At 41.1% G+C, this 14,170-nt stretch overlaps 1 protein-coding gene across 1 annotated transcript; it reads right to left on the bottom strand.

The window, feature by feature from the left end:
- Window positions 1–2,068: 2,068 nt before the first annotated feature.
- Window positions 2,069–6,858, bottom strand: LOC149198632 (uncharacterized). Its single transcript, XM_089400319.1, has 4 exons — window positions 6,603–6,858; window positions 5,490–6,327; window positions 5,080–5,327; window positions 2,069–4,992 (listed from the first exon to the last, which is right to left on the bottom strand). The coding sequence occupies exons 1-4, from the start codon at window positions 6,856–6,858 to the stop codon at window positions 2,069–2,071; spliced, it is 4,266 nt and encodes a 1,421-aa protein (XP_089256445.1).
- Between the last annotated feature and the right edge of the window lie 7,312 nt (window positions 6,859–14,170).

The following is a 14,170-nucleotide window of genomic DNA, read 5'->3' as shown; positions in this document are numbered from 1 at the left end:
ATCTCCACCTACTTGTAAGTAAACTAGAGATTATGTTTAAAATTGATAGTTAAGAAATGATGGTAACCCATGGTAACCTATCACCTTTTCATTTATATTATTGAATGACTTTATAAGTGCAGAAAGATAATTGATTAAGATTTTACATATAATAACTAAATATTGGCTCTTCCTTACTTTTAATGGAGAATAACTTAATGGTGATGTCTTGAGGTATTGTAAAACATTAAAGGAAAATGGATAATTCTATGTTCTTTATCATTAGAATAAAATAGTTTCGTGGTTATTTGAATGCTAGATTTAGTTTACTCATATTTAGATGGTGAGGGAATTCATAAATCATAAGTTGCATTGGGAGCGTTTAAACCTATAGTTGGTTTCTATTCTTTAATGGTTTCATTGTATTTTGTTAGTGATAACATTTATATAACTTAAGTTAGATTTACAAGTGTCATCTACAACCAATATTAATGAATAATTAATTAATTGATTTTTAAAAATATGATAAAGTAATGAATTTTTTTAAATAATGTTTTAAAAATGTAAATAATTTTATTTTTTTCTCCGTAAAAGCTATCTAAGTCATATATTAACTGTACAAGTAAAAATTACAGACTGTAAGACGAGTCTTCCAGGGCTTTTAGAAGCACCCTGGGCACTTTGACCAAAATTCTGAAGGCTCCCGCTCAGGGGAAGCCTTATCAAAACCATTCAGACCAAGCACGCACTAAACGCTCCCACGCAGGGGCAGCACCGGATCAAATTTGCAAAAATAGTTCTAGAAATCAGCGGGCTCCCATCGGAGCCACAGATAGAGGATCCAAAACATTACTGCCCACGCAGGGGCTAACTGCCAAAGGGGACTGACTCCACAACCAGACAGAATTGAGCAAGACAGAAGCGCTCGACGTGGACCAATTGAAATTAAGACCAGACCAGCTACAAGACAAAATTACATATGGCGAAGATGCAAGCATCAGCTGCCAGCAAGCAAAACGAAAATGCAAGAGAGAAGTACCCGCGTCAGCTTTAATCCTTGAGATGAGTTGAGGAAGAAGGAAGGGTCGCGAAGTAGGCATCAGCTTCATCAGCGAGGCTTTTGTCCTCCACAACATACGCCCAGCCATCGCCCTCTGGTCGACCCTCCCACATCTTTCTCCATGTCTCTTCATCAATATCTGAAGGAGCTGGCCCCACTGGGGGAAAGGTTTCGTGCGGTCCAGCCTCAGACGCTGGTGGCTCCATAGCTGAGCTTTGTTCCCCTGCTTCCTGTTCTCCTTGGTCAATTTCTTTGCCTTTGCCCTCCGCTTGCTTCTTCTGCAAGTTCTGAGGGGTGTTCTCCCTATTTCCTTCCAGAGTCCTTGTGAACATGACTGAGATGTGGGCATTGAGCCCTGGGTTGCTCTCAGAACTTGGCAATGTGAAAACCACTGAGCCAAAGGAGGGAAGCTCTGATTTGTCCTCATTAGCGCTTCCAACCTCCAAAAACTGACTGATGGGGAGTGGGGTAGCTCTGGCTCTCCTATGGCAATAGCAGCAGCAGCAGTGGTGATGCTCATCCACTGCTGGAGCTCGCGAGGAGGAGCCTCTTGCTGGACCTCTCCTACATGGCTGTCTTTGACGGAGTTTAACCATGGTGATACTGACTCTGCTCTTGTGTGTGTGCAGGTGAGCTTGGAGTCGAAGACAGAGCCAATTACTTCCCAGATCTCTCTCTGGTGCCCAATTTCCTCTCTGAGACCCGTTCCTTGGTAGCAAGGTGGACCAATTCCAGTTCTGACCCTGCAATTGAGCCAAATGCCACCGTCTACATGACCAGCAACCAGAGAGGCTATGGCAGTGACAGTGACCACGAGAAACCCGGCGTCGAGGTGAACGGAGCTGCCACCGCCTCGTCTCTCTGTAAATTCCTCTATTCCAAAATTCTTCAGACAATAATTCCTTGCGCACTCCATCGCGCCTGATAAGCTCTGCCTCATGCCCTCGAACCAGGCGCGCATTAAGTGCCTTATGCAAATCCATAAACCTACCACCCTTGCCATTAACTGCATTAACGCAGCTGGGGGGTTCATATTAAGGTTGACGGCCTTCCCCTGGTGGCCGTATTGTTTACACGGGGCAGCCCATGCGTGGCATGTGGCGTGCCCATCTCTTCCGTCCCGCCACCCGCATCCGGGGTCTCATTGTCCCTGTGGATGAGACTCTCACATTCCTGTTTTCTTTGGTTATTTGGAATGATATTCAGGTGTCCCTCAAGGAAGGCCTGATCTGAGTCAACCCCTATGTTGGCAAGAAGATCAGCCACCTTATTACCTTCTCTTTTAGTGTGATGAAAAGAGATGGCATTGTAGTTGCCAATTTCCTCCGCCATGCTGCTGAGTCTGGCCTCTAGTCTCCAACTATTGGCTATTTTCCTGGCCTGCGATCCATTTTGGATTCGAATGGCCATGTTTATGAGTATTTGGGAGTCCCCCTCCACTATCAATGGTTGAAGATTGTGTCTCCTTGCAGTGAGAAGTCCTTGCCACATGCCCTCCAGCTCTGCTGAATTGTTGGTGTCCCAACCTAGGTTGCCAAAGTAGATCTGTTGCAGAGTTCCATGGTGATCTCTGATGATTCCTCCAAATCCTGCAGGTCCTGGATTGCCCTTGGATGCGCCATCAAAGTTGAGCTTGTATGAATGAATAGGCGGGGCCTCCCAGTTTTCCTTCTCCTTGCCATTGCTATTTGCTGCTTGCTGTGTAGTTGGTTCTTGTGTCAGTTGCAGTCCCCAATTTGATAATATGTTTTTCTCATTGTCTTCAGTTGGGAGATCTTGTTGGGTCCAGGACTTTAGTAGCATGGTTTCTTGGATGTTGGCGTGCATCCTGTTCCATATGTCCTCCTTATTCAAGCTACAGTTTTTGAATATGCGCCTATTCCGTTCCTTCCAAATATTCCATAGGAGAAAACCTGGAATTATGTTCCACAAGTGGTTAAGCAGACCACTTTTGTAGGGGCTTTTTGGCCATTGCCTAATGGTATTTATTATGCCTCCCATGTCTCTGCAGCGCCTTTGACTTCTGAATTCTATCTTCTCCCATAGTTGAGTAGCAAGCGGACATGAGTCTAGAAGATGCTGCAAGGTTTCTTCATTCTGAAAGCAGTTGTGGCAAACCGAGGGCCCATGGAAGTTGCGTTTCTGCAATTTGTCCCATGTAAGAATCTTTTTGTGTCCCACCAACCAAAGAAAGTGAGTGATTTTGGGCCATATTTTGAAACTCCAGATTCTAGACCAGAGAGGATCAGGGTTGACGGGAGGATCTTCTAAAAGATTGTAGGCTTCAGAGGTGGAGTAAGAGCCCTTGGGGAGGTAGCCCCATCTGAGAATGTCGTCGTTGTTGTTGTGCCTAATTCTTCTTTTTGCCAATTCAGTGTCAAGGGCCTCTGCTTCCTGCGTTCTGTTGGTGTTGATTATTTGGTTGCTAGAAAGCCAATTCCTGAAGCCTCTTCCCGTTTCCGGATTCCAGTAATGGTGGACTTTGGCATGCTGTTGCTCTTGCCCACCTGGAATAATGGCTGCTGGAAGTACATTGGTTAGTTTGGGAAGTTGGTTCCATGCATCGTACCAGAATCTGGCATGTTGACCATTCCTTATTTCCCAGAAGCTATGTTTCTGAATCAATTGGTGATGCTGCTTGGCCGCATTCCAAATGAGTGAACCTGTGCTTGTGGGCGTGAATCTAATAAGCTCTACATGCGGCATATTGTTGGTGTATTTGGCGATCCAAATTCTGGCCCATGGTTTGTCCTGATTTGTTAACCATTGCCACCAGATTTTGGCAGTCATGATGATATTGTTGTGCTCAGGGTCTCGGAGGCCAATTCCACCTTTGTGCTTGGGCTTGCTAGTGGTGTCCCATTTTACAAGCGCCCATTTATGGTTGGTAGCTGAACTTCCCCAAAGAAAATTGCGCTGTAAATTTCTCAGCCTTTTCAGGACCCATTTTGGAGCGGCTAGGATGGAGAACAAGTAGAGGGGCATGGCTTGAAGGATGGCTTTAAGGAGCACCGCTCTACTTGCTAAATTGAGGGAGCGGTGCGTCCAAAGGTTCAGTTTAAATTCCATTTTCTCAATAAGACGCCTCCAAGCTGGTTGCTTTATGGCGGAGGCAGTGAGAGGCGCTCCCAGGTAAGTGGAGGGGAGAGAGGCAGTTTGAAAACCCAGAATGCGAGAGACAGCACGTTTGACAGAGGGAGGGGTGTGGAAGAAGAAAATTTGGGATTTGGTGTTATTGATTTGGGTTCCTGAAGCTTTTGAGAAGTCGTTGAGCAGAGATTTCAGACATGAGGCTTCCTGAGCAGAGGGATGGCCATACAGCATGGTGTCGTCCACAAACTGCTGGTGGGAGGAGGCAGGGGAGTTGTGGATTGAGATTCCCCTAATATGGTTGGCTTGCCTAGCTTGCTTGATGTACCGACCTAGGCCCTCCACCATTATCACAAATAAGAAGGGGGATAGAGGATCCCCTTGCCTGATGCCCCTGGAGGGTTTGAAGGGGTTAGAGGGCAGCCCATTGACAAGAATGGAGAAGTGGGAGGAGGAGATGAGGCTCATTATCCATCTTACCCAAGTGGCACAGAAGCCAAAGGCTCTCAGCATGTTCTGAATATAGGCCCAGCTGAGTTTGTCAAATGCCTTGGATAAGTCAAGCTTGAGTAACATGCCCGCTTTTTTGGAGAGCTTGAGCGAGTGAATGATCTCATGGGAGAGTATTATACCATCCATTATTTGTCTGCCTTCCACATAGCCTGATTGCTCAGGTGAGATGATCTGAGGGAGAAGGGGCTTGAGTCTGTTGGCGATGACTTTGGTAATGACTTTATAGAGAACATTGCATAGAGCTATGGGCCTGAATTTGTCAGGGGTAGTGGAGTTCTCTTCCTTGGGAATGAGAGTGATGAAGGTAGAGTTTAGAGAGGGCAGCATCCATCGAAGGGCTCGAGATTCTTCTACAATTTGCCAAACCTCTACCTTAATCATATCCTAGAAAGCATGAAAAAAATCAGTGGTAAAGCCATCAGGGCCAGGAGCCTTACCTTCTTTAAGCTGCGCCATTGCTTCATCCACCTCTTGGCTGAGAATCGGGCTCATGAGCAGATCGTTTTGCTCCTCCGTTATTATCCTGGGAATGTTGTTTGTGATTTTCTCGATAGCTGCCTTCCGATCCCCTAATTGTTCTTGGTGGACTTGTTTGAAGTGATTGAGGAGGGTTTCTTCTATTTTCTCATGCTCCTCCTCTTTACCTCCCTCCTGGTTCTGGATGAATGAGATCTTGTTGTGCATTCTTCGTTGCACTGTTGTATTGTGGAAGAATTTGGTGTTACGCTCTCCTTCTTTAAGCCATCTAACCCTTGATTTCTGTCTCCAATAGATTTCTTCTTGCTTTCTCCTTTCTTCAAGTTGATTGTTGATGTGCTTTTCTTTTTCTAGGGTAGCTTCTGTATGCCCTGAATTGATGACTGTCTGGTGGAGTAGCTTGAGCTCCTGATTGAGTTGCTGTTGGGCTTCGAAGATGTTCCCAAAGATCTCCTTATTCCAGTGTTTGAGGTGGCTTTTCAGGTGCCTTAATTTCTGTTGGAGTTTGAACATTTTGGTGCCTTCTGGAGGGACAAAGGAGGCCCAAATAGATTTGACGAAGTCCTTGAATGCCGGGTGGGTTAACCAGAATTTTTCAAATCGAAATGGCTTCCTGGTGCTGCTCCCTGGTCTTTGCCATTGCAGGGCTATTGGCCAGTGATCCGATCCAGAGTGGGCCAGAATCTCCACATTGAAATCGCCCCCGATGTGCACTGCGTTGTCCGATATCAGAAATCGGTCCAGCTTGGAGGCGATCTGATGCTTCCCTTTTCTATGATTGCTCCAAGTGTAGATTCCATTACAAAAGGGCATATCAATAAGGGAGGCATTTAGGATGAAATCCTTGAAGTGTTCCACCTCAGGTTCCAATCTGGTTCTACCCCCTGTTTTGTCCTCTAGTTTGGTGATCATATTAAAATCCCCCGCCACAATCCAGAGAGGATGTTGTCTGTTAATGCTGAGGGCCTCAATGGTGTCAAGGAGTATTTTTTTGCTGCCTCCATCCTGTGGGAAGTAAACATTAGATAAGTTCCCATGAACCTTTATGCCTATAATGTGAAAGGCCGCTTGAATGAGATGGTGGGCTGCATGGAAATCAGTGAGAGTTATGGCTTGAGTGTTCCAGGCTATGGCGAGTCCTCCCGAAGCGCCAGTCGCATCCACAGCCACTGATTGGCAGCCCAGCCAGGCCTTGGAGAGTATTCGACCTAGAGTAGCGCTATTTCATTTGGTTTCTTGAAAGAAGCAAATGTGCGGTTTCTCCATCTTTATCATGTTTTTGAGCATTCTATATTTTACAGGGCCGTCGAGGCCTCTAAGATTCCAAGAGATGAGCTTCATTGATAACTGGGTTGAGAGGGGCTGAAGTATTTCGTAAGCTTCGCATAGTGGCCTGAATCCACTAGGACTTCTCCAAGCTCTATTGTTCTTTGAAGAACTGTTTTCCTTCCTCTTTTTTTGAAATCTTTTGGACGCAGTCTACCATCCCAGGTGCTTCCCGCTTGAATCCCTAACTGATGTTGTTGGTAGACTTTGGAGATGACCATCTCCAACTTTTCTAGGTCAGTTTCAGCGATGGATTCAAACGCCTTTTTCCTACATGCCAACTCTAGTTCATTAATGTCCAGTCCGTGAAGGTCCACATTTTCAGCTTCTTCCTCCATTATTTCTATGATACTGGTGTCTTCCTGTGTAGGCTCTGAAGTCTGGGCGGGCTTCTGTTTCCCGTCTATCTCCATATTCTTGGGGGTATTCATCGGATCCTCCTGATTCCTGGATAAAATGGTTGGTATTATGAAAGGGGTTTTCGAGTTGGGGGGGGGCTGGAGGGGGGGGGGCGGCTTGAGGAGGATGGGAGATCGGCTTTGCTGGGATTTTCCATGGGTCGTTCTTCCGGAATGTTATTGAGGATCTCAAAACTATTCTTGGATGCTTGATCTTTGTGATTATTCTGCTGAGACTTTTGCCCGCTGGCATTTTTCCGGTGCGAGCGCCTTCTGCTTGTTACTTTGGTGAACCCATCTTGATTGGGCTTGGCGGAGGAGTTCTGAGACAGATCTGGGACATTTAGAGGACAATCCCTGAATAAGTGCCCCAGAGCATGGCATCGTCTACATCGGAAGGGCACATGCTCATAATCCAAGGGCTGGGTCCATTCTTCATCCCAGTGGGAGAGTGTTATCGATTCTGGTAGCGCTTCATTCAACCTTATGAAGACACATATGCGAGCATATGAAATGAATCTGCGGGATTTGGTTTCTTCGGCCGTCCTGATGTATTCTCCCACACCATTTCCAATTCTTCTGAGTGAATCTTCATCCCAATATTCGTCAGGGAGTCCATATAGTCGGATCCATACTGGTGCCCAGGTTAAGTCTTCTTTATCTGGATTAAATCTGGGTTTCCAGTCTCGCATGTACAACCCTGCAGCATTGAAGAAATGTGGGCCTGTACCTAACACCCTGAGTTTGTCTTCCACGCAGTAGAAGATGACTGTAAAGAAGCCTTTCGGTCCTAGTTGAAGCTGGACATCTCCCTTTGGTTTCCATTTGGTAGCTATCCAACCAGAGAGAGCTTTTTCCGTTGGCCATAAGCCTATGAATTTCCCTATGATTGCATGCTCTTTCATAAACTCTATTCTAGCATTTACCAGGTGACCTTGTAGTTCGATTCTGGGCCTTTCTGCAGCTACAGGTTTGCAGGTGGCTGAGGTGACTTTTGGCGTCTCCTTTTTGTCATTTTTCCCTTTGTCCTGAGGTCCATTGTCCTCACCTTGCAGATCTTCCGGCTTGCTGTTCTCTTGCCTTGTTGAGCTTTCATTGTTCAATATTTCTCTGCTAATCGATCCGAAGAAGAGGTCAGAGTCCTTCTCCTGCTGCATTGGGGAGGGCCCTGTCGCCCCCCCCCCCCCGGTGTTTCCATAGCGCCTGGCTGGCGCAGAGCTGATGCGATGTGGTCTCAGTGCCTGGAATAGGTCAGGGTTTGCAGGAGGCTCCTCTGTCTGGAAGCGCCGTCACGGTTTTCAGAGGAACCCTAGTCTCCTTGCAGAGCCCTCGCTCTAAAAAAAAAAAAATGTAAATATTTAATTATTACTTTGTTTATATTTAATTCAATTCTTTTAATTTAATAACAATAAAAAATAATATATATAAATTACATAATATTATAAAAATAGGTTTAAATTGTGCCCGGAGAAGTTCTTTGGCCTAATATATATTTATAAAAAGAAGTTTAAATGATGCAAGTTTAAACAAAGCAAATTATATTAAAATAAATAAAAATAAATAATTTGACCAAATCCTTAAGGGCTTTGTCTAAAGACCAAACAATTTTTTTTGCAGGAAAAAATCAGTTAGTTAGAGTGTTTGAATCAATTTTTTCATAGAAAAATGGATTTAGCTCCATCAAAAACTTGAGGACTCCAAAACCCTGAAATTTGACAACACTAACTAAGATTTTGAAAAATTTCTATTGAAATTTTTTCATAATCTTAACATGATTCCTAACTTATTTTGTAGGTTTTTTTTTCACTAGACAATCCTTAAGTGATTCAAATTTAATAATATATATACGTATATAAACTCCACAACGTGAACAATTACCCTAAGGCTCATAAAAAGGCTTTATCAACTAGAAACAATAGTTACTTCCGAACATTCGAGATCAATTTAACATGAGCATCCAACAACCTGGATTTGACAAGAAAACCTCTGAGCATATCAATAAATGTATATTTAAATATACATATTTATTACTATGCAGACATCTTTGCTTCGATGTTTACCAATCAAATGTAGGTGGATAATGTTTGCTGACGTGGTGTATTTACTTCTGAGCGTGGGCGAGAAGAATCTCTAGGTGGGCAATCCTGCGTACTCATTAATGCTCCTCGGTCAAGATAATATCCGTCACAGGACGTGGTCCCCCAGAAAAATAGGTCAGGAAATTTAAAAAAGAGACGTTGTTTTAATGAGCACACTAATTTTTATATGGAATATGGAATCTGGTGAGAAGTTTTTTCAATTTTTTTTTTCAGAAATTTCATTATAAAAGTGTTTAAATAGCTTTTTCTTTTAATAGTGAAAATATCCGTAAAATCGAAAATCATAATATTTGTGAAACTGAAAATCATGAAGCTTAATAGTTAACTTGGATTTCCATAAATATCTCCCTATTTTTTTCAAAATCACTTAAAAATTCTCATTATTTTCTCAAAAAAACTTGGCCCATTTAGACTACACGTTTAAGAAAACATTCAAAGGACAACCCCGCGGTGAGGCTCTTTATAGAGGACCATTCATTTTTGTATTGAGCGACAGTGGTTAAATTTGGACACCATGTCTGACGGAGCAGGTTGCAGCAAGAACAAGAGTAATAGCCATAACAAGTCGTGGCAGATGAAGAGCGTCAGAACATCAGCTGCAAGGCATTCACTATATGTCGTCGTAAGAAAGCGTAACTGTGGCAGCTGGGTCTCCTGGAAAGAAGGAAGGATCTGGCTCGGCTCTTATTCTTCCCCAGAAATGGCAGCTTGTGCACATAATGTCGCAGCTTTCGCTTTGAGGGGCCACTCTGATATTCTCAATTTTCCCCACTTCCTTCACTACTTCCCCCGCCCTCCCACGTCTTCCTCAAAGGACACTAAAACCATTGCTGCAACCTACCATTTCAAGAGAGCAAAAATTACTTTAATATTGAGCAACCTACCATTTCAAGAGAGCAGAAACCCGGGTGACGCAATGAACGAAGGTGTCCGACATCACGCGACAGATGAATCTTCATCCGTAGCTGAGAACTTTAATCCAACAGCAGACTTAATGTCGAAGCAGTACGCGTGTCCAGTTGTTGGAAGGCTCCACCCATCTGCTCCCCTGAAAATGACTGAGAGTCATGAAGATCGGCTTAATATCAACTGGCCAAAGAATATAGAGTTTGATCTCCCAACCACACCAACCCCACGGGTCGAGGAACAGATACTGATTTCCAAGGATGGAGAAGAACTGTTACTTTGGGATTTCTCAGTGTAATATAATCTTCTATAGGTGAACATTAATAAAAGGTTGCACATAGTCTTCCACCCGTTGTGTTGGGATGAAGTGCATACTTGTGTTGATGGTAGATTCTCGGAAGGTTAGGGTGAAATAATTTACCCTTATCTAAATGGTCCGATTTCAGAATATTTTGGGAATTTGCAATTGACCTAGATTCAAGACCTTTCTCTCTGGCTGAGCTAGTATTGTCCATCTGGTGGAGGTATGAGCAGTAGTGTTGAATTATAGTGTTTCTTACCATAGCGGAAATAATGGATTTCTATGTCTAGTTTAATCATTTACAAATGCAGGATGCCGGAACATTATCATACACTGTAATGAAATCGAGTCTACTCCTGAATTTCCTGAAGTTGTTCTTTTCTTTGAGACATGTATAGCAATGCTCATGGAAAGCCCTACAGATAAGTATGGCTGAATGTGTTCCAGCAACTTCATAGCTGACTACATCCTTCAAATCCAATTTTGGCATACCATACCGGTATGTTTTCTTTAATAAGTTCACTATGAGAGGAAAATTGAAATGACTGAAGGCCTAGTGGAGATTAGATTTCAAAGGACGTATTTTTTTCTCTCATCATTTTTTAATTTTTCATGGTAATTTATCTTATGAGTCATAGATCTATTTTCTTCTCTAATCATTTTTTACTTTTTTATTACTTTCTGAACTTTAAGTAATTTATGGTAATTTACCTTATGTGCCATGGATCTACTTTCTTCTTATCTTATCACCTAGAAGTCTGCGATCTAATTCTTATATATGTAACTGTTTTATGTGATCAATACAAAATAGTATTTGCTTTGTTGCATGTATAACATCTTTTAGCTATCTTCTATTTTTCTAATATGGTAGTAGGAGTATGTGAGGGATCATGAGTGTTATTATTTTTGTACATATTAGTATAGATGTGTGAGAGTTTGTTTTTAGTTTGTGATTTTGTGTGTGTAGATCTGTTTGTTTGTTTGCATCTTCTTCAAGCATCATGAGATCCTTCTGTTATCTTTCTCCCTATAAATTTTTCATTGTGTTTATCTTCGCGGAACCTATAAATGAATTAAATTCATGCCTACATGCTTTTGTCCAAGTTGTGTGCACTATCATATTATTGTGTGCACTATCATGCTATAGTCTACAAAATCATGCCCAAGAACTCTACATGGCGCTACAAAGATGTAGATTTAAGATTTGGATTTGTTTAAGTGGCCAATGATATATGTCAAAAGTGTTAAAATCGGAGGTAGATTTCAAATTTACACTTACACGAGGAAGTGATCTCTCCTAGATGTTTATGTTGCAATCTTATTCCGATATCAAATTTTGGAGTTTTCATTTTTAAACATATTGAGTATGGTGAGTTCAATATGTGAGTGTAAGTTTGTTGGAATTGAAAACTCTAACAAATGTTGCTTTGTGAAGACGAGAAAGATCCAAGAAAAAGATTGAACCAAATGAACAAATTTTGGCGTGTGTTAAGGAGGGACATGGTGACTTGTCTATGCCTGAATGATAACTTATAGTTTGATGATTATTGAGTTTGTAGTTGTGAAAAGTTTCAATTCTCGTTATAAAAAAGGGTTGGTGGTTGTTAAACTAGAAGTTCTGGTTTATGAAACATCAATTCTTGTGTAAGGTCAAGTTGTTTGATCAACCTTTAAACACATTCATTGTCCAAACCTCCATCCTAGCAACTACAGATAGCCTAAAGCAAAATATACAACAAATTGTGATTGGTCCATAGGATGGTTCATTACTTGACAACTCTTATCTCCGAAGCCTTAACAAACCGAGGTGTCAATATTGTTTATTTTTCAATGTTCATCAACTATGGTCAAAGGCCGTTACGTTTTAAATGGAGGTAAGTGATAGCTTAAAGATGTGGTAGTGAAAGAGAGGTGTTTACGAGATTCGAGAAAAGACCACAAATATATTATCTTTGTTGTTGTAATGTTTTTTCAATGTTTTCCATGTAAGCATTAAGGGAGGGTGTTGCAAGTAATGCTTCCATGTCATGTGTTCCATGTGTATTACAAATTTTCAATGAATATTCCGAGGTGTTATTACTAGGTATGGTTGTTTGCCATGTGTATGAATTGTAATTGTGAATCCCAAAGAGTCAATCTAAAAATTGTTATTTCCCTATGTGTGTGAATTGTTTATGAATCATAGATCTACCTTCTTGGGATCTTATCATGTAGAAGTCAGTAATCTAATTCTTATATATATATATATATATATAATTACTTTATGTGATCAATAAAACAGAATATATGATTTATTGTGTATAATCTCTCAACTCTTTTTTATTTTTCTAATATTTAGATCACTCATTTCTATTTTTATAATCAAATAAAAGATCTTGTTTACAAAAAGAGCAGTAGTTCACTAAGTTTTTTTCTTTTTTCCAAAGAATAAGTTTAAAATCATTTTGAATGAAGGAGAAAAGTGGTTAAATATGGAATATTGCGGCTATTACACTTTTGGCAAACCGTCTCGAATATATCTAATTTATTGCTTGACATGTGGTTTTTAAGTCTGATATCTGAAGGGCATGCATCCTGAAAATTTGGTTTGCGTTGCAACGAAGATAAGGCCGACGTATCACTAAAACCATGAACTCTAGAAGTTCAAAGGTTAGTCTTGAAATTAGTTTAACTAGTTAACGGCACACATCCTAGAACTCTTATTTGCGTTGAAATATGAAATAACCCCGATGTGTCCCATGAAAACATGAACTATGGAACTTCGAAGCTTAGTCTCTGAATTACTTTAACATGTTATTTAGAGAGTTGAGTGAGGTGGCCAAAGAAATATGAACACTAATAATGTGAAAGTTTAAGCTAGGAGACATAAATTAGGTAGCTCAAACTCTTGACATTGAGTGTTTGGGCTATGATACAGGTTCACACTTTATATATAAAGATGTATGTGTAGAGAATGTTGTTGAAAATTTGAGATAATTTCATAAAAGATAGACAAAAAATTCTCTATTTTTGACTTTGTTTTTAACACAGAAAACTAAAAAATCGTTTGCTGGAAACGATGTTGCATCAACGTAGTTTGGTATTGCAGCAACGGTGGAACTGGTGTAACAACAACGTTGACGGTGTAACAGCAACAGGAAAAATAACTTGTATTTATTAAAAAATAAACTAACTATTACAGGTTCGTCCCTCTTTCTCAGCAAACAACCATAAAACAAATTACATTCAAAATATTTTCATTATTGTGCATTTTTCCCTTTCTGCTATCTGCTACGTTGTTACATCTACTCCTGCTGTGCACTGCTGTGCGTTTCAATATTCTGGAATTTATCTTCACGTTGTTGTGTGCTCTCCTCTGTTATGTATCATTCTTTAGCTTCTCTGTATGATTCTTCAACTAACATTAAAACATAACTGTTGTGTGATGTATTTATATGCTAAAACATATCTAATTTAAACAATAATATAATACAAAATATCTTCTAATGTTTATCTGTGAATTAAATGCAGCAAGGCAGTGATGCCTTCATCAAGTGATCAAGTCAGCGGTTGCAGGGGAATTCAATTCTGAGAGTTTAATGCACATTAATGTGCAAAATATCAGGCGTGACTTTGATGCACCGAACAACCTGGAGTATTTACTACAAATTAAATTCCTTTCCAGCTGTTCATCGTTGCAGTTGGAATTAAATTCCAACACTCCCCTTTAATTTCAATTGCTGCATACCCAGACATTTCCTGAAATGATCAAAACCTTTCTTTGCTAATGGTTTTGTCAAGATGTCAGCTAGCTGATCCTCTGTTCTACAGTGCTGCAAAAACATCTCACCATTGTTAACCAATTCACGTATGAAGTGAAATTTGGTGTCTATGTGCTTTGTTCTTTTATGAAAAACAGAGTTTTTAGACAATGCTATTGCTGAGCTATTTTCACAGTAAATGGTTGTGCCATTTTTTTGTTCATGACACAAATCTCTGAGAACTCTTCTCAGCCATACTGCTTGGCATGCTACTTCTGTTG

This window comes from Pinus tabuliformis, chromosome 2_1 (genome assembly GCF_031772625.1).
Source record: "Pinus tabuliformis cultivar Carrire ecotype Pingquan chromosome 2_1, CPIR1, whole genome shotgun sequence".
NCBI lineage: Eukaryota > Viridiplantae > Streptophyta > Pinopsida > Pinales > Pinaceae > Pinus > Pinus tabuliformis.
Note: the sequence above shows the minus strand (reverse complement) of the source record. Positions and strands in the feature narration are given on the sequence as shown.

Excerpts from the sequence above, each read along its gene's own strand:
- LOC149198632 (XM_089400319.1), bottom strand. The coding sequence starts at position 6,858 with ATGGAGATAGACGGGAAACAGAAGCCCGCCCAGACTTCAGAGCCTACA. Across the intron at positions 6,328-6,602 it reads AGCGGGAAGCACCTGGGATG|GTCGAATACTCTCCAAGGCC; the intron begins GTAGACTGCGTC and ends GCGCTACTCTAG. Across the intron at positions 4,993-5,079 it reads AATGGCGCAGCTTAAAGAAG|AAGAATCTCGAGCCCTTCGA; the intron begins GTAAGGCTCCTG and ends GGCAAATTGTAG.